The sequence below is a fragment of the Phragmites australis genome, chromosome 11 (genome assembly GCF_958298935.1).
Source record: "Phragmites australis chromosome 11, lpPhrAust1.1, whole genome shotgun sequence".
NCBI classification, from domain to species: Eukaryota; Viridiplantae; Streptophyta; class Magnoliopsida; order Poales; family Poaceae; genus Phragmites; species Phragmites australis.
Window position 1 is genome coordinate 28,555,518 of NC_084931.1, and position 22,728 is coordinate 28,578,245.

General features: G+C 50.0%; 3 protein-coding genes across 3 annotated transcripts; 2 read left to right on the top strand and 1 right to left on the bottom strand.

Moving 5' to 3' along the window:
* Positions 1-8,847: 8,847 nt before the first annotated feature.
* On the bottom strand, positions 8,848-11,706 carry LOC133884126 (cation/H(+) antiporter 15). The gene is made up of 3 exons (XM_062323493.1): positions 11,428-11,706; positions 10,313-11,311; positions 8,848-10,173 (listed from the first exon to the last, which is right to left on the bottom strand). Exons 1-3 carry the CDS (start codon positions 11,704-11,706, stop codon positions 8,848-8,850), a joined length of 2,604 nt encoding a protein of 867 aa, XP_062179477.1.
* A 1,751-nt stretch (positions 11,707-13,457) lies between these two features.
* On the top strand, positions 13,458-15,563 carry LOC133885305 (uncharacterized). Its single transcript, XM_062324996.1, has 8 exons — positions 13,458-13,845; positions 14,043-14,131; positions 14,273-14,411; positions 14,542-14,616; positions 14,717-14,838; positions 14,944-15,019; positions 15,134-15,193; positions 15,330-15,563. The coding sequence occupies exons 1-8, from the start codon at positions 13,768-13,770 to the stop codon at positions 15,480-15,482; spliced, it is 792 nt and encodes a 263-aa protein (XP_062180980.1). The 5' UTR covers positions 13,458-13,767; the 3' UTR covers positions 15,483-15,563.
* A 5,356-nt stretch (positions 15,564-20,919) lies between these two features.
* On the top strand, positions 20,920-22,350 carry LOC133884127 (protein SCARECROW-like). Its single transcript, XM_062323494.1, has one exon. It carries the CDS (start codon positions 20,920-20,922, stop codon positions 22,348-22,350), a length of 1,431 nt encoding a protein of 476 aa, XP_062179478.1.
* Positions 22,351-22,728: the final 378 nt, after the last annotated feature.

The following is a 22,728-nucleotide window of genomic DNA, read 5'->3' on the forward strand; positions in this document are numbered from 1 at the left end:
TTTTTACACCCTGCAGGGGGATAGTCCTTTACCCACACGACACGAGGACCATTCGACTTGTGCCACCCGCTAAAGTGCACACAAGGGGTACTCGTAACAACCTGTCCCAATAAGCTCCAACCATTTGATATATACATCGCTCGACGCGGAGGTATCTAGAACTACTCCTGAAGCAAACTAGATACCTCTTCCAAGCCCGTTCGCTCACACCGTCGATGTTTAGGCCCAAATTATCACAGCTACAATGGTATTCAGCTCGTCTTACCATTAGATCAGCATGTGGTGAGTACGGTAAGTTCTTAAGCCAATGACGACCAACGATCAGTGCTTAACCAATGCAAAACGGTCTACGGTATCCGGGCTCCTTCCCCGAACTACCCCGAGAACCTCCTCCAGGGCAGATGATACCCCTAACACCACTCACATCTCATCTCATGCTCACCACTCATCAACTCATCATCAATATCATTGTGTAAGTAATTATTAAGCCTATGCTCACGAATAATGAAACATTTCACCGCTCGGTTTCTACCGTAAACCTATGCAATACTAAGCAACCCATATCACATTTTAAGTTAGACATTAACATGATTATGCTCGGGCTACAAGGATATGAATCAACAACAATTGAAGAAAAAGATCATGCATCTACATAGGTTCTACCCACCGTATTCCTACATCGACTCAAACTCATGCATACATACATAAGGCATATTTATCAATTTATACCATACGAGATCCAAAGTATTGTGATAAGTATGGTTAGATGCTTTCCTTGCTGCTCTAGAGTTTGCCTTATGCTACCCATGCAACACTCGCAAAATTTGGGGAGATGGGCGTCGTCTTCAATCACCACCAGGTCACGCACCGGTTCTCCGCTCACTAGAGAAGAACGCATGCAATGATGAGTATGGTTGAAGTGCAACAATGCATGCCACAATATGCATAAAAACATGTTAGATGTGCAAGACACACGAATTAATGTCACACTAAGCGACCTAAACGAAGTCAAAAAAATATCAGGAGGCTGGAGTATTCGGTTTAAGTTGGAGTATCTGGGTTCCGGAGCCTCCAGGCCAACCTCTGGGAGAGAGTTCTCTATTAGCCATTTTCGATTTAACCCGGAACCTCTGGGTTGGTCCGGACTATTCAGGTTGTGAAGGACACTCCGAGTGAGGCTTCAGGCGAGGGTGCTCGGTTAAATCCACCGGTTTAACCCAGACCCTCCGGACTTACCCGGATTATCCGGGTGGGGCAGACTTAGACATTCTAAAAAAATTCCCTCAGGCGATTCGACTCGCACGACAGATCTATACTATATAAACATGTATATGCCCTATCCAAAGGATTCTAGACCCAACTTGCACCCTAAACCCTGATTTTTTTAATACAATTCAATGGGCTTTCTCCTGTTGACCCGGAGTATGCCGGTTTACCTGGAGTATCCGGGCTGTCCAAAACAGCCATTTTCGAGGGGATTTTGGGGTTGATTTGATTTGTGAGCCACACCAAATCTAAGGGAAACATGCTAGGGATAGTTCAAGGAGTCTGGAACTCACTCATCAACCTAGCAACACGACTTCATAGCTCAAATTCGTCCAAAACTACATTTTTCTTCAAAAACTCAAGAACATCTAAAGAACTCAAGAACAACTCGATCCCTCTATGAAAACAAAAATGAATTGGATAGATGAGTAGCTCATGAGCTTGTGATCGTGTGGATACCATATGCATACCTCAAATCCTTCTCTTGAGGTCGGATTTTGGGGAGAGGGAGAGAATGCTTGAGAGAGAGTGAGAGGGGGAGCTCCTCCCTTACTTTGGCTAGCTGGAGAGGGAGGGGGAGACGTGGGGTAGTGAGGGAAAGAGAGAGAGGGAGTAGGTGGTTGCTGCTCCTCTAGGTGGTTAGGGTGGTGGGCCCACATGCGGGGCCCACATGTTAAAGAAAGGGTCCGTTCTAACTGCGAATTTCATTATTTCCTCTCCCGAATTCATTTATCTCATCCAATTGACTTTAGACGAATTGCATTAGTGTTCCAAAATAAAATTACACAAAATTAAATATAATGCTTAAGAAGTGTGATTATGCTTAATTGCGTAATTAAGGATTTGGGACGTGACACTGGTCCTGTCTCCCTCATTGTTGTAATGCTCCACGGGAGGCATAGGTGGAGGAGGCAGGGCTAGCTGGGGAGGGTTCTGCAAGGCCATGTGAGCAACCTAGCGGCCCGTCATCGGCCTACGGCCTTTTGGTCGTTCGCCATCGGCACCTTCCGCTGGTGGGTAGGTTGCCTGCCTTCTGAGGTACTCCTCTCGAAAGGTTATAAGGATCTGGAAGTCTTCGGTGTTGTGGCCATGTTCGGCCCCGTGCAGGTGCAACAATGTCCCTCCTCAGGGTGTCGTCTTAGGGTGCGATGCTGCTCGGGGAAGGCTCCAGAGCACCCTCGGCCGTGGCCCCTGAGACGAGGCAGGTTCGGAGCCCCTTGGCCTTAAATGATGTTGTTGACGTTGCGCTGTCACCACCGAGCCCTACGCACCCCAGAGCCCTTAGCCTCCTCGAAGCCTCTTTTTGTTGCTGGAGGAAGAGGGGCGTGCGAGGACCCTGCCTGCAAGCGCGACTTCTCTAGCTCGATGCTGGGGGCCGAGGTAGCCTGCGTGAGCCTTCTGTGGATCTTTTCTTCCTCCGCCTGTGTGTATTCCTCGAATTTGCACATGAGGGCCTCAACTGAGCACACAGGGTATCGATTCAATCAATTATAGAGAGGCCCTTCGACCAGGCCCTAGGTTGTGGGGTTGATGACCGACGATTTTGATATACCTCAGATTTGGGCCTTGGTTTGGAAAAACCTCTGGAAGTAATCACGGAGGGTCTTGCCTGGCTGCTGCCTGACGTGTGAACATACCCTCAGAGGTCATTGGTTCGACAAACGTGCCTTGAAAATTGTTGCAGAAGGTATCTCGGAGCCAGTCCTAAGCGTAAATGGTCCCCGAATCCAGCGCCCAGAACCATCGGAGGGCTACTCCCTCCAGGGTGAGACGGAAGCATTTGGCCATGGTGGCCTACCCGCCTTTGCTGGCCTCTATGGAGAGGGCGTACGAGCGAACAAATTCCTCCAGATCTGAATCACCCCTAGACTTAAGTAGCTAGGGGGTTCGGAACCCCTCCGGGAAGGGTACAACCTGCATGTCTGCTTGCAGGGGAGAATCATGGTGTAGTAACGGAGCCTCATGCCACTAGGCCCGAAGTTCTGGGTCCTGCGTACCAGCTGTCGGTGGTGCCTGGTGGTGACGAGGGATTGGGATGCCGAAGTTCCCACCGGCCACTGGAGCCCCGGCCAGCATAATGCTGGCCGTTACAGGAGGAGCCATGGTCAAGCTCGTTGTTTGCTATGCGGCCCACAGGGCTACCTGCAGCTCCTCTGGCTAAGCCTGAAGGGCCACCACGTGCGACTACTGGTCGGCTATGGCGGCGTTCATGGCGACGGCTTCGGTTGCGGCCCCCCAAAGGGCCATTGGGGCGGCTGGTCCCCTGGCGCTAGCCGCAACAGAGGTCGTGACGACTCTTGCAGCGACGATTTCAGCTACAGCCCCTAGGGATGCAGTGGGGGCCTCGTTGTGCTGCTGTTGGAGGGCCTTCGAGATGGTGGGCCTCCTAGCGTCAGGAACGGTCAGGGTCATGGTCGGGCCGGTGGTGGTTTTAGGGCCCCGTTCCCCCTAGTTGGGGGGTTGTAGTTGGTGTATCACAAGCTCGGTTATAGTGGTCGTGTGGACCTTCGCACAGACGCGGCTGGGGAGTCGGCCACCTGTGCTGCGGCTTTGGTGGTCTTCTTTTTGGGTGACATCCTAGTTCTACAGTACTTCTACGTTCATTCCCCACGGACGGTACGTTGTTGGTGAAAGAAAAAGTCTTCCATGAATAAGTGCAGCGAGAGCCTCTTCTAAAGAGGAGACTCAAGCTTGAAGAAGCAGTGGAGAGGAAGGAATACTAAACGTGTTATTGATATTGCTAAGGAAGATCTCCCCTCTTTGGCCTGATGGCTAAGGGTCTGTACTTATAGTGACGTCAGAGTGCAATTATACAAGTTTGCCCTTATAGAGATAGCGATACCATTCATCACTATACCACATAGACCTAGGGCCAGTTGAATCACACATCCTGGACCTAAGCAGCATATTTTTACCCCTACCTAGAAGATATTATCCACTATGGTAAATACAATGATGCAAGTGGTTCTAAGTGCGATGTACAAGGTCAGCCACCTGTTACAACGCCGCACTGTCCAAGGGTGTCAGACCGGCCATCACTTGCGCTAAAATGTCAGGAAAGCCTTCACTTACATGGGTATTAAATACCGGTCACTTCCTTACAAACGGAGGACGTCTGTCGGACCCCCTCTAAATGATCTTTTACCAAGACATGATGACTCACCCTCCGAGCTCTGAGGAGGTTGCTCTGTCCTTCGTTGGACAGTGGCTTAGAAGAGCCCGCTCAGGCTTCGGAGGGTAGGGATTTCGGAGAGCCCTATATCTTGGAGACCTGAAAGACCTTTGAAGATCCATAATTCGAAGGACATAGATCAGTGGGACCAGAGACATCGGATCCTTAATGACTACCTCAACAAAGATCGATCGGAAGAGTCCAAGAAAAACTGTTACGCGATCGACGTCGGTCAACCAGATCAGATTGGAGCTCGAAATGGCATGCAGCAACATTATCTGTCTGCAGAGTTGCTGCTGTATTATCATCTGCAGGGCTCCGGGCAGCACATGATGCTGACACGGTGGCGAATTAAACATGGTTTTCACCAGCCCTGACCACCTTCTACTGCTAGATTGTAAGCTTTTTACATGTCTCTCTCTGCCTTGATTCTTTGTAAGCCTAAAACTAAAAGTCCTTTGAAGAAATTGAGTTCAGGTACCTGCCTCTGGGCTGTGGCTGCTTTTCGTGTGGATGAGCTTCATTTTTTTTCCGAACGGTCGGCAAGAGAATTGTCGATTATATATTAGAAGAGTAAAAGAGAGTAAAGGAAAACAAACAATATGCCTAAAGACACCACGACTGACCAGCCGCACCAACTATTGTCTCAGAAATAGAAAACCACACTCCTCTAACAAGATTAGGACAAGACTAACAAGAAAATTATCAGAATGCACTCCAAGTTCTCTTTTCCTTTTTCTTTGTTCTCTGATGTGGCAAATGTTGCAGATGTTAAGCAACTCGCCATCGGAAAAGCTCAGGATATAATATGAGCAAGGATTTGTTCAGATTCATTTTGTTTGCAGAGATCTCGCTGAGTGAGATTTGTCTGAATTTTGGGAGTGGGCACTTCTCCACTAAACTCCTGATCCTCCTCCTTTCTGACATCATTAACAAAAAAAGATTAAGGTACTAAACCATGTGCAGCTAATCTTAACTACGTTATTAAGGTACTAAACCACATGATCAAAAGATTATCCGAAAGAAATGTTTCGACACAGCCCCCGCTGTCCGCCATTATCCATACCTGTAGACCATCACCTGGAAAAGTCGAGGGCAAGAGTGGAAGCACTTCCATTGATAAACATGTTCACGGTTTTTTCTAAGTATATCACCTTTCTGGATGAGTCATCCCACGCGGCACCCGGCCCCTTTCAGTTGCGGCACCTGTACAAGATGGACTGCCTCTCCAATCCAAACAGATACTACTTACGAGCAAGAACTGTAAAGACTTGGCGTGACATATATTGCTGCAATAGGGCAGCAGGGCTGAATAAAACAGAAGCTATCAAACCAGACACCATAACACTTGTGAACTATTGTGGTAGACTCCATTAATCTACAAGTTTTTGTTTCATTAACTGAACCACATAAACCTAAGACTAAGGATCTGAATTAATGCAAGATTGCAAGAACTAAAAAGATACATGCATGTAAAAAAGGGAGGGACAAAGAAGCTTGTCAGGAGAGGCAGCGCATAAGACAGTCAGGGCCATTAAACTGGCCTAATGGGTCACCTCCAGTACATAGCATTCCAACATATATTCCTTTGCTTATTTCCTCATGCTCCTCCCTACTATTCAATATTTATAGTTGAATAAATATTCATGCAAAAAGAAACAGATGACATGCAAACAATTGATAACTTGTGTGACCATACCAAAATGATAGCTCCAACTCAAGCACATATGAGCAAGGAAGAGTGTATCTGAAAACAAATTTGATATTTGTTTCAGTCTGGCTGGTAACTCATACATGATCTGACAAAAGGAGTGGAACAAATACATATCTGAGTGAAGGATTGCCTGCCTAACTGGAAAGGTTAACAACAGGTTAACAACTGGAAAGGTTAACTATAAAAGTGGGGGACCAAACTGAATCCGAATTCAGGTTTAAAATTTTCTCAATCTAGAAAACAAATGTCATACCATTGCTGATTTATGGTATGGGGAAGGAATGCATAAAATTACCTTCAAGCCTGGTGTGCCCAGCTCATCAACTGCGAATGCAGTTATCACCTAGTAAAATGAAAACGAACAAGTCACTGGTACAGAAATGGTGGCCAATGTTTCAGGCAGTGTAAAATAAGTGAAACACATGGTAATGGACAAATCAACAAATATTCAAAGGGACATTTAACCAACTGCTTATGCAACACATTTGACAACTTCATCATGCAGAAAACATATGCAAAGTAACTAATTTTGCATTGCCTTTCATTACATCTCGCAACTGCATTTGTGCTGTGAAATAGACAGGGACCATGGAGCTGGCTTGAGAAGTTACCATACCTGCTCTGCATTTGATTGGTGAGAAAGAATAATGTAGGCGACAAACTTTGCACAAGATAGCATTAAAGCACATGATCCACCTCCTCAAAAATTATGTTCCTGAACCTGATAAATCAAATGCCAAAGAAACATATATGTTGGAATGAACAAACATATACAAGATAAATCAGATTCAGAAACATAATTTGGGACTTAATGAAACCTTGATGTCACGGAAAACATTACTTTGACTGTATTTGAAACCTCCAGTTAGTGCTCATGATCCACCTCCTCACAACCTGCAATGAAAAGAGAGAAAATAATATAAATGGTAACTACAGTGTACTAATGTTAACACACATCAACCGAGCACAAATGACGTTTTTAATTTACCGGAGTGCTAGTCCATCATATTTGCATGCAAGTACTTGTAATGATATTCATCCTCTGCAACCAATCATTGAGACATTCTTCGCCTTTTCAGCTCTTAGACCGCCCGTGGTAGATGCATGGCATACTCAAGTAACATGGGGGCGTCTACGTTTCTAATGGATGCCACATGCTGTTTCGAATTAGATGACTGCAAATGAGACTTTTTTCTTTAGTGAACTCAACTATCTATGCTCTGCAAACTTCGAATCCAACTCATCTTAAACAACATTTACCTGAGAACAAACTAAAAGCTCCGCAAAGGCAGCAGACACGGCATTCACGGTGCAGTTTTCTGGGGGCACAGATGGGCTAGCATTCATGTTGATGTTACCAGGACCGGTCCACGAGATTGTCGGCGAGTTTTTTATTTTTATATTTTATAAGCAGCCCCACTTATATCATTATATCATAGGTACTTACTGTTCTCCTATAGAGCGAGTAGGTCTTACAGCAACTGAAAGAGCGGTTAGTCCTGGGACATGCACGAAAGAGCGGTTAGTCCTGTGACATGCACAGTAACCTATGGGAACCATACTCGTGGCTTTAATTTTTACTCTCATTTTCTCTGTTTAAAACAGTGATCTTCTGTTGCTCAAAAAATTCTAGAATTTTTTGTACATATTTTATAATTCATGTGCAACCCATTTTAATTTAATTCACCCAAAAAGACTGTGTAGAATTTAAATTTAAATTCTCCAAAAAAAGGCTATTTTAATAACTTCTAACAATTGTTAGGGCCTCAAATAAATTTCTAAAAATATGGAAAAATTCACTATTATTCTTCTTATATGATGTGATAATTTCTAAAATTATTTCTAGCCCTAGGTTATATGGTGAAAAAATCAGTTTCTTTGTAATGCTATATTTATATGTATTTTTTATTTATGGTGAAAAATATAGTATTATAAAGAAATTTACATTTTCACTATATAACTTCAGATCGGAAATCCACCTTGGGTTACTGTGTCTTCCTCAGCGAAAATCTCATCTCGTGGTCCTCTAAGCGACTGCCGACGATGTCCCGTTCTAGCACCAGAGCTGAGTAACACGGTGTGGCCAACACTGTGGCCGTAGCTTGCCGGCTGCAACAGCTCTTGGCCGAGCTTCATCGCCTCCTCAAGACCGCCATGCTTGTCTTTAGCGATAACATTTCGGCATTCTACCCCTCCTCCAATCTGGTGCTACATCAGCGTACGAAGCATGTGGAGATTGATCTTCATTTCGTGCATGAACGGGTGGCCTTCGGCGATGTTTGTGTTCTTCACATGCCGTCTACTTAAAAATACACGAACATCTTCACCAAAGGTTTACCTTTCACGTTGTTCCTCGATTTTCATTCCAGTCTCAACGTTCGACAAGCTCCGAGATGAGATTGGGGAGGGGGTAGCTTGGCCCTCTCTTTGCACCGCGCGTACATGCTCCCTGTTGCTCGTCCGGCACGAGCCCAACAGCCTGCCTGTTGGTTGTTGTCCACAGCTAGATTGAATCCCTAGATATCAGGTAGATTTCCATCTAATGTCATGTTTATCTCTTGTAAATCATGTACAAAATGTGTATTTAACCACACCCTGATGAATAGAATTATTCATTGCGTGAAACCCTAAACGCTTTCAGCTTTAACCCCTACGACCGATTAGCCGAGCAACGTGTGCGAGCAGCGCCCGGAGGTCAGAACCCTCCGGAGCCGCCGCTCCACCCGCCGCGGCCCATCTGGTTGGTGCCGAGCGCCACCGACGTCCGCTGGTTGGCGTTGGTCACGTACTGCCGGACGGGGTCGTCCGTCACGGGTACCGCCGGCCCCACGGCCGACTGCGGCGTGTTGATGACGTACTGCTGCATGACCAGCACGGACACCATCTTGGAGAACTCGGACGACACGAGCAGGTCGCCGATGGGCCCCAGCTCCGGCGAGTCCATCCACTCTGTCAGCGCCGACGTCAGCGGCGAGCCGGCCTCCCCCGGGTGCCTGCCCACGATGTACAGCTCGTGCGCGCTGTCCAGATTCCGGATGGCCGCCAGCGTCTCCTCGCTGTTCGCCACCACCTGCTCCATGTACAGGATGGCGTCGTTGCCGATGTTGCGTGTCCGGAACTCGTTCAGGTACTCCTCGTCCATCTGCCGCTCGCTCTTGGCGGCGTCCGGGATGATGGTGATGGCGCGCGCGTGGACGCTGGACGTTGGCGGCCGGGGCGCTGCGGGCTGCGGCGGCGTCAGCGCCGGGGCCGTGTAGTCCGGCGGGATGTACCGGACAATGGTGAGGCACACTCCCGGGTGCTCCACCATCCGCCACGCGTAGGCGAGCCCCTCGCGATCGTCGGGCCCGCCGAAGAAGAGCAGCGCCACGTGGTGAACGGTGGCCATGCGCACCGCGGCCGCGCTCAGGCCGCGGTCCACAAGGATGCCGACCGAGCACGGCGCCGAGTCGAGGATGCTCTCGTTGAAACCCCGGATGGACGCGTTGATGGGATCCATGCCACCGTCCACCGTCTGCTGCTTGTGGAACGGGAGCACGATGAGGGATACGTGCTTGTCCTCCGCCAGGACGCACACGTCCTCGTGCATCGTCTGGTACGGCGACACCGCTGTGAGCGCCTGGACAGACACGCCGCCTACATTCGCCTCGTAGTTCTCAAAGGCGTTGAAGATATGCTCGCTGGCGCCGGGGAGGTTGCTGGAGGCGGAGTGGTGGGCGGCGAGCATGTTGGAGGCGCGGCCGGTGAGCTCGACGAGGTGGAGCGCGTAGATGAAGATGGGGGAGCGCTTGGTGGGGTTGGACAGCTCCAGCAGCGAGATGATGGACGGCACGTTGCGGGTGGTGTGCACGCACGCCAGCATGCGCAGCTCCGTGTCATGCTTGGACCGCTGCAGGTTGCGCCGCTTGTACCCGACCAGCCGCCGCGCCGGGCGGTACACCGTCGTCACCACCGGCGTCACCAGTGCCGTCATCGCCACCGACACCAACACCATCACCGCGAACGACTCATCGTCCAGCACCTGGTTTGGTTGGTTGGTTGATTGTTTCAACCAGAACCAACGTTCATTATTAGTTGCATGCGGGCGCATATGTACTCACTGTGTTTCTGATCATGCAGTTGCAGTGACAGAGTGAAGTGTGGACGAGTTGATTACTCACCTCCTTGTCCCTTCCGATGTTGAGGACGATCATCTCGACGAGCCCCCTGGTGTTCATGAGGAAGCCGAGGGCGACGCCGTCGCGGAACGTCATGGTGTAGGAGACAGCGATGAGGATGGTGCCCATGATCTTTGCAAAGCTGGCCATGATGAACACGAGCACGAGGAGCCCCACGGTGACGGGGTCTCGCACCCTGGTGAGGTTGGTGCGGAGGCCACTGATGGCGAAGAAGAGAGGGAGGAGCAGGCCCGTAACGAAGTCCTCGAGCTTCTCGATGAGCAAGACGCCGAGCGGCCCGCTCGGTATGACCAGCCCGTAGACGAAGGCACCGAACACCGAGTGGATGCCGATGGCGTCGGTGCAGACGCCGGCGATCATGACGCCGGTGAGTATGAGGGTGACGTGCACGTCGCTGATGGTCTCGCCCTCAGGGACGCGGCGGATGAGCCACCACATGAGCGGGCGCACGACGTAGAAGCAGGCGAGGACGAAGAGCACCCCGGAGAGGAGCACCCACAGGGAAGCGAAAGCGGAGCTGTTGACCTCGGAGATGGCGATGGCGAGTGCGAGCAGGATCCACGCGCACATGTCATTGACGATGGCGGCGGACATGGCAATTCGGCCGATGTCCGAGTTGAGCAGCTTAATCTCGGCGAGGATGCGAGCGAGCACCGGGAACGCCGTCACCGAGAGCGCGACGCCGAGGAAGAGCAGGAAGGAGGCCTGGTGCACGTTCTTGGACACCTGGTGCCGGAAGATGAAGGACGTGGCCGTGCCGATGCAGAACGGCAGCGCCATGCCCGCCACGGCGATGATGAGCGCCTTCTTCCCCGACCGCTTGATGACGTTGATGTCCATCTCGAGGCCGACCAGGAACAGGAAGTAGAGGAGGCCGAGGTGCGCCACCGTCTCCAGCGTCAGCAGGCTCCGCAACGGGAACACCGTGGTCGCCCAGATCTCTACCTGCCCCATCACCGACGGCCCAAGGATCACGCCGGCCTACGTGCATCACATCAACAGTGTCCGTCTCCCCGTGTCAGTGATTAAGCAGATGCATGGCGTTTGCGTCAGTGATTAAGCAGGTGCCGCGACAAATCAATGGATCGCTTACGCACGAGGATCTCAGCGATGACGCGGGGCTGGCGGATGGGCTTGAGGAGGAAGACGAGAACGCGGGTGGTGGCGACGACGATGGCCGTCTGTAGGATGAAGAGCGGGAGGGAGAACTCGAGCGGGTTGCCCCCCTGCCAGATGCCGTAGGCCGTGACCATCATCGGCGAGTAGCACACCACCGAGGCGGCGCTGGAGATGTTTCCGCGCGCCGCCACATGCTCCGTGGCGTTCCTCGGCGGCAGCGCGCCGGCCGTCCCCGCCGCTGGCAGTTTCGGGGCCATCGCAGCGCATGGGAGGGCGGGACCGGAGCGTCGTGGTGAGATAGAAGAGTGAAAGAGGAGAAAGGTTTGGGAGGGAGAGCATGCAGTGAGCAGAAAATGGGTCAGATCGTGGAAACGGTCGAAGCGAGAGCACACGCACGCGCGGCAGTGGCCGTGAACTGCTAATTTTTGGCCGGTTCTCCGGTGAGCTTGCGCTGCGCGTTTCCTAATTTTGACCTGCCAGTGCTTTTCTGTGAATCATATACTCGTCCCTATATATTGATTTATCGTTACTGGTTGTATCTTAAAAAGCTTGATGCATGCTCACTCTGAGAAATATATATGTTTCTAACTTTGTTTCCAATGACATGGAAATTTCAGTTCCAAGAAGAAGAGAAGGTTTTGTATAGCGAGAAACTTATGGATGCGGGCTCTCCTCGTCCACAGAAACATGCATAGAAGGATGGTATACGCCCCTTAACTAGCCCAACACACATGGAACGCTATTGTTATTATTATCATTATGATTCATCATATTCTTTCAAGCAAACTGTGAACAAATTTGCACGTTTGCTCTTTTGACTCGTCTTCATTTGAAAGATTTGATGGCAACTTGACGCTGATTTTAACGAATTACTTCGGTGACAGCTGCTACATGTTGACCCACATAAGCTGTGTCTACGGTTCGAGTCGCTTGTTGGTCGTTTGGCCAGCTCTTCACCTCTCGCGGGACATCCCTGAGCTCGCCGGCTTCCACTGTCCCCGGCGGCGGCGCGGAGCAACGGCGCCCGTCTCCACTCGACGAGGCAGGCCGTAGTGGGGGGAGGAGAGTGACGATGGGCTGGCCCGGGAGAGGTGGGTTGTGTAGGCCACGATTCAGCGGGCTAGGGGCCCAGGGTAGTCAACGGCTGGAACCGCTGTCGGGTGGATCGGACTGCCAGAACGGTATCTAGACGTTTTCTTCTTCTTTCGCTCTCGCCGCTCTCTTCTTGCCTCTTGTCATTCTCTGCTCGTACTCGCCTACCGCCCACCTCCGGAGATGCCGCCGGATCCACACCCCTCCGCTCCCATCATGCTGACCTTTTTGGAGCTCTCTCTCCCAGGCAACGGGCCACCGGTGGTCTGTCGCCTAGCTTGCCCACGGCCGGTGGGCCCTGCTGCTCCACCCTCTCCTCCGGCTGGCCTACGTGCCTCCCACGGAGCCTTTTCTAAATCTGGCAACTATGGAGGACTTCCAAGTTCCGAAATCTCTAACCCTAAGCCTAACCCCGAGCAGCCGCCGTTTTTTATTGTCTCAAATCGAGCTCGTTTTTAGGTGCTGGGGAATAGGAGGATTGATATATTTATATATGATCATATGATGCACGTTGACGCTTAGTTAATTTCAACGAAATTATTATTTGATGATCATCAGTTGGTACATATTGACCTGCATGCGTTGTTTATGGTTCAAGTAGTCGTTCTATGGCGTGCTCTGGAAGTCTGGATCACCTCTCGTGGTATTCGCCGGACACCACTTTTCTGACTTTGACGGCGGACCACACTGCGGTATGGATCGAGCACCACTGACTTGACTCCGGATTCCGGAACGTGCGTACTTCGCGTTCCAGAGAGAGAGAGAATCGTGCAGCTGGTTAAATTTGCAGGCCCAGTTAATCTCATTCCTTTTGCATTCCATGCAGCCGGTCAAATTTGCGTTCCACACCACAAACTAGACTTGGTTCCGGTTCAGTCTCGTGTGGCGACTGGCGACAGTCTTGTCCCAGGAAAGAAAAAGAACAGGCGTTGCACTCGGACCCGATCCATGGAGTCGTCTTCAGCCTTAATCTCGCGACTGCGGACTGCCCCTTATAAGATCCCCCTGGCGCGAAGCAACGCAGGGACCGTCTAGAGAGCGTAAGAGACCACGCCGCTGCCTACTCCCAAGGCAAGCTCGTTTCCAGCATCGTCAGGATTCAGGACACCTGAACTGTCAATACTGAGTTCTTGGCAGACGATGTTCTGATCTGAGAGCTGTCTTCTCCGAGCGATCCGTCCAGTTCTTCATGCCTCTTGACTGATCGATCGGTCGATCGAAGAGGCATGGATGTGAGTTTCGGGCCCGAGGAGCTGATTGTGTGGCCGGCTTCGGTTCTCGCCGGGATCGTCATGTGCGCGGCTGTAAGTGGTCTTCATTGTGCCGTTCTCACTTTGCGTCTGCTAATTTCGACATGAGGCTGGCCGTTAGTGATTTTCACAGGTGTGCTGGATGAGAGGTTTCTGTTCTTGACAAGCACAAGATTGCCCTAAGCTTACTTGCAATTTTTCCATACTACTTCCTACCGTTCCACTAAATTTCTACTGTTGTATTCTTACAGGTATACGACTTGACTCGTGAGGTTAGCTCCCAGTGCTTCAAGGGGTACAATGGGCTGAGCAAAATGCACAAGATCGAGTGGAACAATAGGTGAGAGATTCTTAGAGCTAGACTTCACTATAGCTCGACTTTTGGAGAGATATTTCGTTCAAACATAATTTGAAGAGTGACATATTCTTATGAGCCATTGTAGTCTGTATTGCTATATGCTAGTGTGTCATCGTGTTTCAGGGGCTTCTCTACATTCCACGCATTGGCTGCTGCTGCAGTCTCTTTTTATCTGCTGGTGATATCTGACCTCTTCAGTAAGGACGCTCATGATGCCATCATAATTGATAGAAAATCGTGGCTTTCTGATGCCATGTTCGGGGTAAGTTTGCGCCTAAATTTATGCGTTATGCACGAAATGTATGTTCAGGAGATGTCCCAAAAATAGCTGGTGAGAAATGCATATTAGATGCTTAATTCACTGTATTTTTCTCTTCTTTTCTTTTCCCTAGGCTTCTCTTGGTTACTTCTTGACAGACTTGGTAATGATCCTGAGGTATTTCCCTCTCCTAGGTGGAAAGGAATATGTAAGTAAATTTACCTTCATACAGTAATTAAACACATGCATTTTCTCTAATTTTCACCATCCCTGACAAGAATTTATTCTGGCGGCACAATATGCTTCAGCTCTTGCACCATGGACTCTCCATGTATGCAATCTCTCTTGCCCTGTTGAGTGGCAAAGGGCACGTCTACATCCTTATGGTCCTCTTCACTGAAGCAACAACTCCGTTCGTAAACCTCAGATGGTAATCTGCAGTCCAGACATTGTTAATCTCTGACTAAGAATGCGTGTTCATATTTGAGACCATCGTGAATTAATTCCTTCCGAAAATGCGACGTTTTTCCTGCAGGTATCTGGATCTTGCAGGCCGGAAGGGCTCGAATCTCTACTTGTACAATGGACTGGCACTGTTTGTCGGATGGCTGGTATGGCCCTGCTACCTGCTTCGCTTCTGCACTTCTCTTTTTGTGGCAAAACTTCTGTATGTGAAGCTGCATCATTCATCTGTGTGGTTGCTCATCTCATATCTGGCGTTGCAGGTTGCTCGGATCATACTGTTCGTGTACTTCTTCGCTCATATGTACCTCCACTTTGATCAGGTAATCAGTCGTCTTCAAAAAGTTGTCAAATTAAACAGGGGAGGGGGTCGAGTCAAACACCGATTTCTTAAGTCTTTTGAAAATGAAACAGGCAACAAATTTGCTTAAGTTTTGTGATGGTGTTTTACGTTTCCAGGTGAGGACTGTCTTCCCGGTTGGGTTCTACAGCGTACTGACGGTGCCGCCGGTGCTCTCGCTGATGAACCTCGTCTGGTTCTGGAAGATCTGCAAGGGGATGGTGAAAACTCTCTGCAAAACGAAGCAGAGTGCAAGTGTGAAAACGGACTAGACTTTTCTTAGAGAACAAAAAAGGACTAGGCTTACAACAGAAAAATATATGGAGATGTTGGCCTGTTGTCGCTGCTGCTAATTTTTTCGACGCTAAAATTTTGAATCCTTAATTTTTTTTCAAAAGCCTTTTCGACGCTAAATTGAATTCATTTGTTGGGTCACTGGCTCTTTCACGTCAGGCAAATGTAATTCTTCTCTGCTGAAGGACAGAAGCACAGGGGCAACTGAAATCCTGAAGATACTCAGCGTGTGCATAACAGCAATACAGCATAAGCACCGGCAGTTTCCCATCCGTGATCCGTTTTGCCGAGATGGGTATCCGCGTGGGACTCTGCCTCCACTGGCTAATCACGATCCACTCTTGTGTGGGCCGCAATGGACATCCGCGATCCGTTTTTCTGGTGGGTCGTTTGGTGGGCGGTGGCTCCGGTCCACTTTTGAAATTTTTTCTATATTTTTTTAAAAATAAGAAACTACGCATCCGTTTTGGAATTTTGCGCAATTCCAATATGAAAATATAGAAGCAAAATCCCCATATATTTCTACAAAATTTCAAAACAGTCGCATAGTTTTATAAGTTGTTTTAAAAGAAAATGTAGAAACAAAAAAAAAAACTCCACGATACGCGCGCTGTGCGTGCTTTGCTTTGGGCCATGCCCTGCCCTCAAAACTTGTGGCCAGCTTGCGCCGGGTGCAGCTCGCTCCCCTCCCGCAGGCGGGCGCGCGCCGCGAACCCCTCCGCCCGCACGCTGACCCGAGGGCGCGGCGCGTTCCGTCGGTGGCCCGTGGCCGCCCTCCCTCCCTCCCCAGGGTCCGCCCTCTCGCGAGGGATCCCGTGCGCCCCACGCATTTTTTTCGAGCCGGCCGGCGCGCGCGCCCAGCTAGCTGCTGCTGCTCCGCTAATCGAATCAGGCTTTGGCTTATTTCTCTTCCCCCGCTTTTTTTTTTAACGCAAACTGATTAGTCTGGACGCAGCCCGTTCTTCTTTTGTCCCACCTCCTTTCTTCCTCCTTCCTTGGCCTCCTCCTTTCTTCCCACGAGACTCACACCTCCACCTCCCCTACGGCAGCCCGCTCAACTCGCCCCCAAGGCCAGCCACTCACATAGCCTCCCTGACTAGGACATCATTTCTTCATATACGTGCAACATTAATATTCTTTCTTAAAACATATAAGATCTAATTGCAAATGTGAACTCGTTTCTCACTATTTATATTTTTAGTAAATAATGTGATGCTATTTATTTCTTGTGATATTTTGTTATTTAGAAATAAGAGAAGCATCATAACATCACATGAGCGTCATCTCTCAAAAGCCAAATCATTCTTAAGTTGGATCCTAAATTCGATTCAGAGTCTGCGAACATCATATCAATAAAATAGATACAACTTTCGCATACGGAGTCTAATTAAGATTTTCTTATATTTTTTGAAAAGCTTGCGACGAGCTATTTCCACCGAATCTAGTCTTACCTCTAAATTCCTTGAAATCAATCTGAATGGAAGAAAATAAAGCGATGCATCACTGTTTTGGGTCATATCAGATCTTGTAAGCGTGTTGATGTCCAAGCCCAGGTTACATAATCATAGGTCGACCTCCTCATATCTCTCTCATATACTCAGTAGCCAGTAGCCGTCATAGTTTAGATTCAATGTTTTTTTAGATTATTCTATCATATTACAGTTTCACCGTTCGTTCAGTTTGAGAAAGCTCGCTTCATAAACTTCATTTATATTCTCAATAGTAATTCAAATTGTATTTTATATACTCATGCTTGTGTTTTTGATTCACACGTAGGGAAAACCTTTTTACCGATGTTAACTACATTTGATATGATTAATAATCACGGAGCGATGATGTAGTTGGTTCCGTAGGATTTGATATATTATAGTTAGAGCTTTTTTATCATAACATCAAAGTTTCATAAATTAATATATCACATTACCTTTTCAAAATATCGGACCATACTTCGATAACCCCGCATACCTGGTACGTACCTGAACCCATGGAAGGCCAGAGGGGCAAAACAACTTTGCACATGGCCATCCTGTGGTCTGTGGACAAGTTGTGACAGCAAAAAAAAAAAAAAAAGATCCAAGCAGTCCGGTTGGGCTACGCGCAGGAAAATGACAAGAAAGAGGGTGGGAAGCAGGCCGCGCGAGCCTGGGAAGAAAGGGCGAAGGTGCTAGAAAGAGCGCACGTAGGAGAAGTAACCCAAAAAAGGAAGAAATCCCAGGGGCACTAGCCCGATGCCGAGAATAGAAATCGACCATAGCAAAAGCCGCGGTAGGAGGTTGCCTTTGCCGCGGCAAACTCCACACCTCGGCTTGAACGTTCTCGTAGTGAGAAGCAAGCTCAGTTGATCTGCAGTTGCAGTCACCACTTGACACTACTTTGCATGGATTACCGCTACGACATGGCAATCTAACAAAGCCGACAAACCAATCACATCCCTGGCGATGTATCTCGATGGAAGTCAGGCAGCATATGTTGAACAAGGTTAGATTATCTTCAATAGGTATATTAAAAATTTATCTTTTAAAATATTATTATAGTACCTTTTAATACTATTACAATATTTTTTATTTTTTTATCTTTAGTAGCTACTATATTTTCTACTTTTTATTATTCTCCTCCTCTCTTCAGCCCTACAATCATCATCAGTGAACACAGCAGATTTGAGTACTCCAATACTATATACTTTTAGAGGTAATAGAGACCGTCGGTGCTACAGTGATAGAGGAGGCAATGCCATCCTTGTTGGAGCTGGCCTTAGTCCGTGCACCCACCTCGACCGATCGAAGACAGGGATCGATGCGTACCAGGTCGCCCCCTGATGTAAGCCGCACTCGCTTTCCGCGCCAGCGTCCGCTTGCTCAGGCAGCCCAACTCCTAGCAGCACACTCCTTGTTGCCTAGTGAAGCTCGCTTAGCGGATTGACCCGGCCGGCCTTGTGCCGCTGAGCTCGCCCGGCCTGTCGGCGTTACATGTGTCCACCTGGAAGGGAGTCATGAACGCGACGTACGGCTTCATGTCGCTACCATTTGGAGGCATGGAAAACGATGAGTTTGACATTTGGAGGCAGGAATGAGCGCGACGTACTGCTTCATGTCGATACCAAGGTGAACCGGCCATAATTTGAAGCCATATACTACACGTACCTAGCTGGGCTCAACTACTGGTACAGGATATACTACGCACGTCAGTGATTTGCTGCATGCATGCACTAATAGTCATCATCGACCCTTGAGAACACAGGCTGCTGGTGAGGCAAATTTCCGGCTATCACATGGCCGAAAATATCAGCTAACACAGCACTACTGAGCGAAGGACGTACGAACCCCATCACTCGACACACTGAAGCTTCGAGCTGGCTTACGATCGAATTACGATCGATCGATCTTGGCAATGAGGAGGATCACCGTTGCGCAAACAATACATTATATTTCTTAATCGGACTTACGCGGAAACTCGGAGGCAAATATCTAGTTCGATCAGTTACGTACGTGTACGTCGTCGGTTCTGGAAGAGACCGGCCCGAATTATAACAGCTATGCACCACCGCATTGTATATAATAGTAGAGAACCATGGTTTTGTTTCGTCAATAGCTCGATCGGTAACTTTGGTTTGATCATATAGTTACTTATTGGTGCTTTGTCATTAACCACGCGATTGGCACAAAGAAATGAAAAGAGTTATGCAACTATGTGCATTTTCTATTCTGGTTTGCGAAACGATAGAAGATATTGACTCTAGAAGCATTACTCTCTATCAACAACTGAATTTTTATGGCGTGGTCTCCTTGTGTGGGATCCTAGGGTTCTAGTGGTTCGGTTTCGATTTTCTCTGTGTGCAGTACATAGAAATGTACTCCACATCACAGGCATGGAACGTACTTAGTTTTATACCTATCTAGGAATTAACATTGTAAAAAAGTTGATTTTCTCTCCATTTCCCAGGAACGAATTACACATAAGAATGACATGTTTGTGGATCGCTTCTAGTTTCAAGTGCCAATATCAGTGTTATTTAACTGCTAATTAATAAAACAAATATTTTCTTTACATGGAGATGCTCAGTGTCTGTTTTTTTTTTATAATTCTAACAGTCTAGATTTTGATTCTCACAATCCAGAATCTAGATTGTATAATTTAAAATAAACAGCACCAAATTATTAGAATCCCTCTCTTCCCTTCACTCCCCTACAGACTCGCTCTCTCCTCCCCTCTTTATCCCCTTGTGCGCAAAGCACACATCGACCTCCATATCTAGCCTCCCTCCGCTCCTCCTCTTCCTCTGCTCATTTCGATCCAGGATCCACCCTCAGCTCTGCTCTGCTCCACCGCACGTCTCCCGTCCCATCCATGATGATGTCGGCACGCTCCTCCTCCTCTAGCATGCGGAGCATCCACTGAGAGCTCCAACGCAGGAGACCCAAGCCGCTGGCGCCCATGAGGTCGCCCGCCAAGAAGCCCTCCGCGCCATCGCAACCATGTGAACCTGCGCGCGACAAGATTCGGGAGACACACCCTTGTCTGTCGTGCGTGGAGGATCCATCTTTGACCACCTCCTAGTCCCGAGGCTTCGCCGACACCACCCATGCATCACCACCGCGTCGCCCTCGGCCTGACACTCTATCGTGCTCTTCTATCGCCTCTCCCTCTACGCCACTGCCATCTCGATCTGGCGCCTACTCGGTCTGGTCCGCACCACGGTAACGACGGCGAGGTCTGCTTTGCTATGGCGGCTCGACCAAGCGGCCACAAGAGGGAGAGACCAGGGAGAGAGCAAAGGGAGGAAAAAGAAGCGAAACGTTATTTTGTAATAGCATGGTGGGTAAATATATGTCATAATCTATAATTCACAATTCAGATTGTGGCACAATCTGATCTTAGATTGTGAATTATGGATTGTAGAATCGATCTGTTTGTTTTCGATTTAGTTTTAGAAACTAGAATCCATAATTAGAATAAAAAATAAATAGACCCTTAGTTCCTTCGATTCTCAAATAAAATTTCCCCTGAATTTTCTGGAACATTCGGGACTCGACGACACAAGCTCAGGACAGTCACGACTTAAATCTGCAGCGAAACCTGGAGCTAATCAACCAATTACCAAACCTCACCAGTCACCAGAGCCCCTGGATAAACTTGTAAACCCTAAACCAATTTTGCAAGCAGCTGTAAGTGCCGGCCAAGCATACAGACCAATCCAAATGCAGCTCAAAGAATCATCACGCTGCTGTTTCACAGATTCCTGCCGTGTAACTTCTTCTGAAACTGACACTACCTTCCAGGTTTGACCTAGTCATTAACTGACACTCCATACATATAGTCATTGCTCTCTTTGCTCCCCTTCTCTTCAGCTATGCAAAAGCAAAAAAACCTAGTTGATAGATGATCAATCGCCTTATGAGCTCAGGAAGAGGCTCGGACATGCAAGATTCTCTAAGCCTGATGCAGTTTCATGACCAGTACCTCTACAGCAGCGGCGCTGGCGGAGCCGGCCTACCACTGCCACACTCTTTCTTGCCTCATCATCACCAAGGTTTCGTCCATGCCAGTGACGACCGTTGCACCGGCAAGGACGACATGCCGGAGTTCGTCGAGTCGGCGGCCGAGGCAAGCGAGCAGGAGTTGGCTGCGTGCAAAGAGGTGTCCGAAGGAGGCGATGGCGCGGTGGAGGAGCGGAACGGCGCGGCGACGGCCACGGCGGAGGAGGAGGCTCACGGCGTGCGGATGATCGCGCTGCTCATGGAGAGCGCGGTGGCCGTGTCAGTGGGCAACCTCGCGGACGCCAACGGGATGCTCCTGGAGCTGTCCCAGATGGCCTCTCCGTACGCATCGTCGTGCGGCGAGCGGCTGGTGGCCTACTTCGCCAAGGCCATGGCGGCGAGGCTGATGAGCTCGTGGGTCGGCATCTGCGCGCCGCTGGCGCCGCCCTGCGCGGGCATCCACGCCGCGTTCAGGGCCTTCTACAACGTCGCGCCGTTCGCGAGGTTCGCCTACCTGGCGTGCAACCAGTCCATCCTGGAGGCGTTCCACGGCAAGCGCCTGGTCCACATTGTCGACCTCGACGTCGTGCCGGGCGGCGCGCTGCAGTGGCTCTCGCTCCTTCCCGCGCTGGCGGCCCGGCCAGGCGGCCCGCCGGTGCTCCGCGTGACCGGCTTCGGCATGTCGGCGTCGGTGCTCCACGACACTGGCAACCAGCTCGCCGGGCTGGCGAGCAAGCTGAGCATTCCGTTCGAGTTCTACGCCATCGCGAAGCGGCCCGGGGATGTAGACGCGGCGGCGGACGTGCCCAGCAAGAGGCCAGGGGAGGCCCTGGCCGTGCACTGGCTGCGGCACGCCATGTACGACGCGGGCGGGGACGACGTCGCCACGCTGCGGCTGGTGCGGTGGCTGGAGCCGAAGGTGCTGGCGCTGGTGGAGCAGGAGAGGGGGGCGCCCGGGGACGGCGGCTCCGGCCATGGCCACTTCCTGGACCGGTTCGTCTCCGCGTTGCATCACTACTCGGGGCTGCTCGACTCCCTGGGCGCGTCGCGGCCGGCCGACGAGGACGCGAGCAGGCACCTGGTGGAGCACGGGTTTCTCGGCCGGGAGATCGGGAACATGCTGGCGGTGGGCGGGCCGTCGCGGAGCGGCAGGGTGAAGTTCGGCTGCTGGCAGGCGGAGCTCGCCCGGCACGGGTTCCTGCGAGCCGCCACCGGCGGGCGCGCGCAGCTGGTGGCCGGGGCGTGCCCGGCAGGGCTGGGCTACACGGTGGCGGATGACCACGACGGCACGGTGCGGCTGGGGTGGAAGGGCACCCCGCTGTACGCGGTCTCCACGTGGACGTGGTGCCCCTCGCCCCACGCACAACGTTAACCAAATCAGCTAATCGTTTTGTTCAGTACTCCCAGTACACTGTGTGATACGGGTGCTAAGCACCCATGCCTTGCTAGAGCGGTCTCTTGCAAGTGGGCCCACATAGACATAATCATATATGCAATGCACTGTGGCTACTGGGCCGATTTGTCAGTGACCGGTTCTGGTTAGTGGTTGCTACTATATGGACTATGTTCGTTTCTCTAATTAGCTTTTCACTTTCAATCAAACTGGATTTAGAATTAGAAGGCTGAAAAGAGATCGCACCTGAAACTTGCAGAATTGCGGCCCGTGCAAACGAGGAGCAACTAATGCCGGCACCTGGCTCAGATTCTTCATCCTGCGTTGAAGACTTGCAGAGGTAGAGGCGGGCATAAA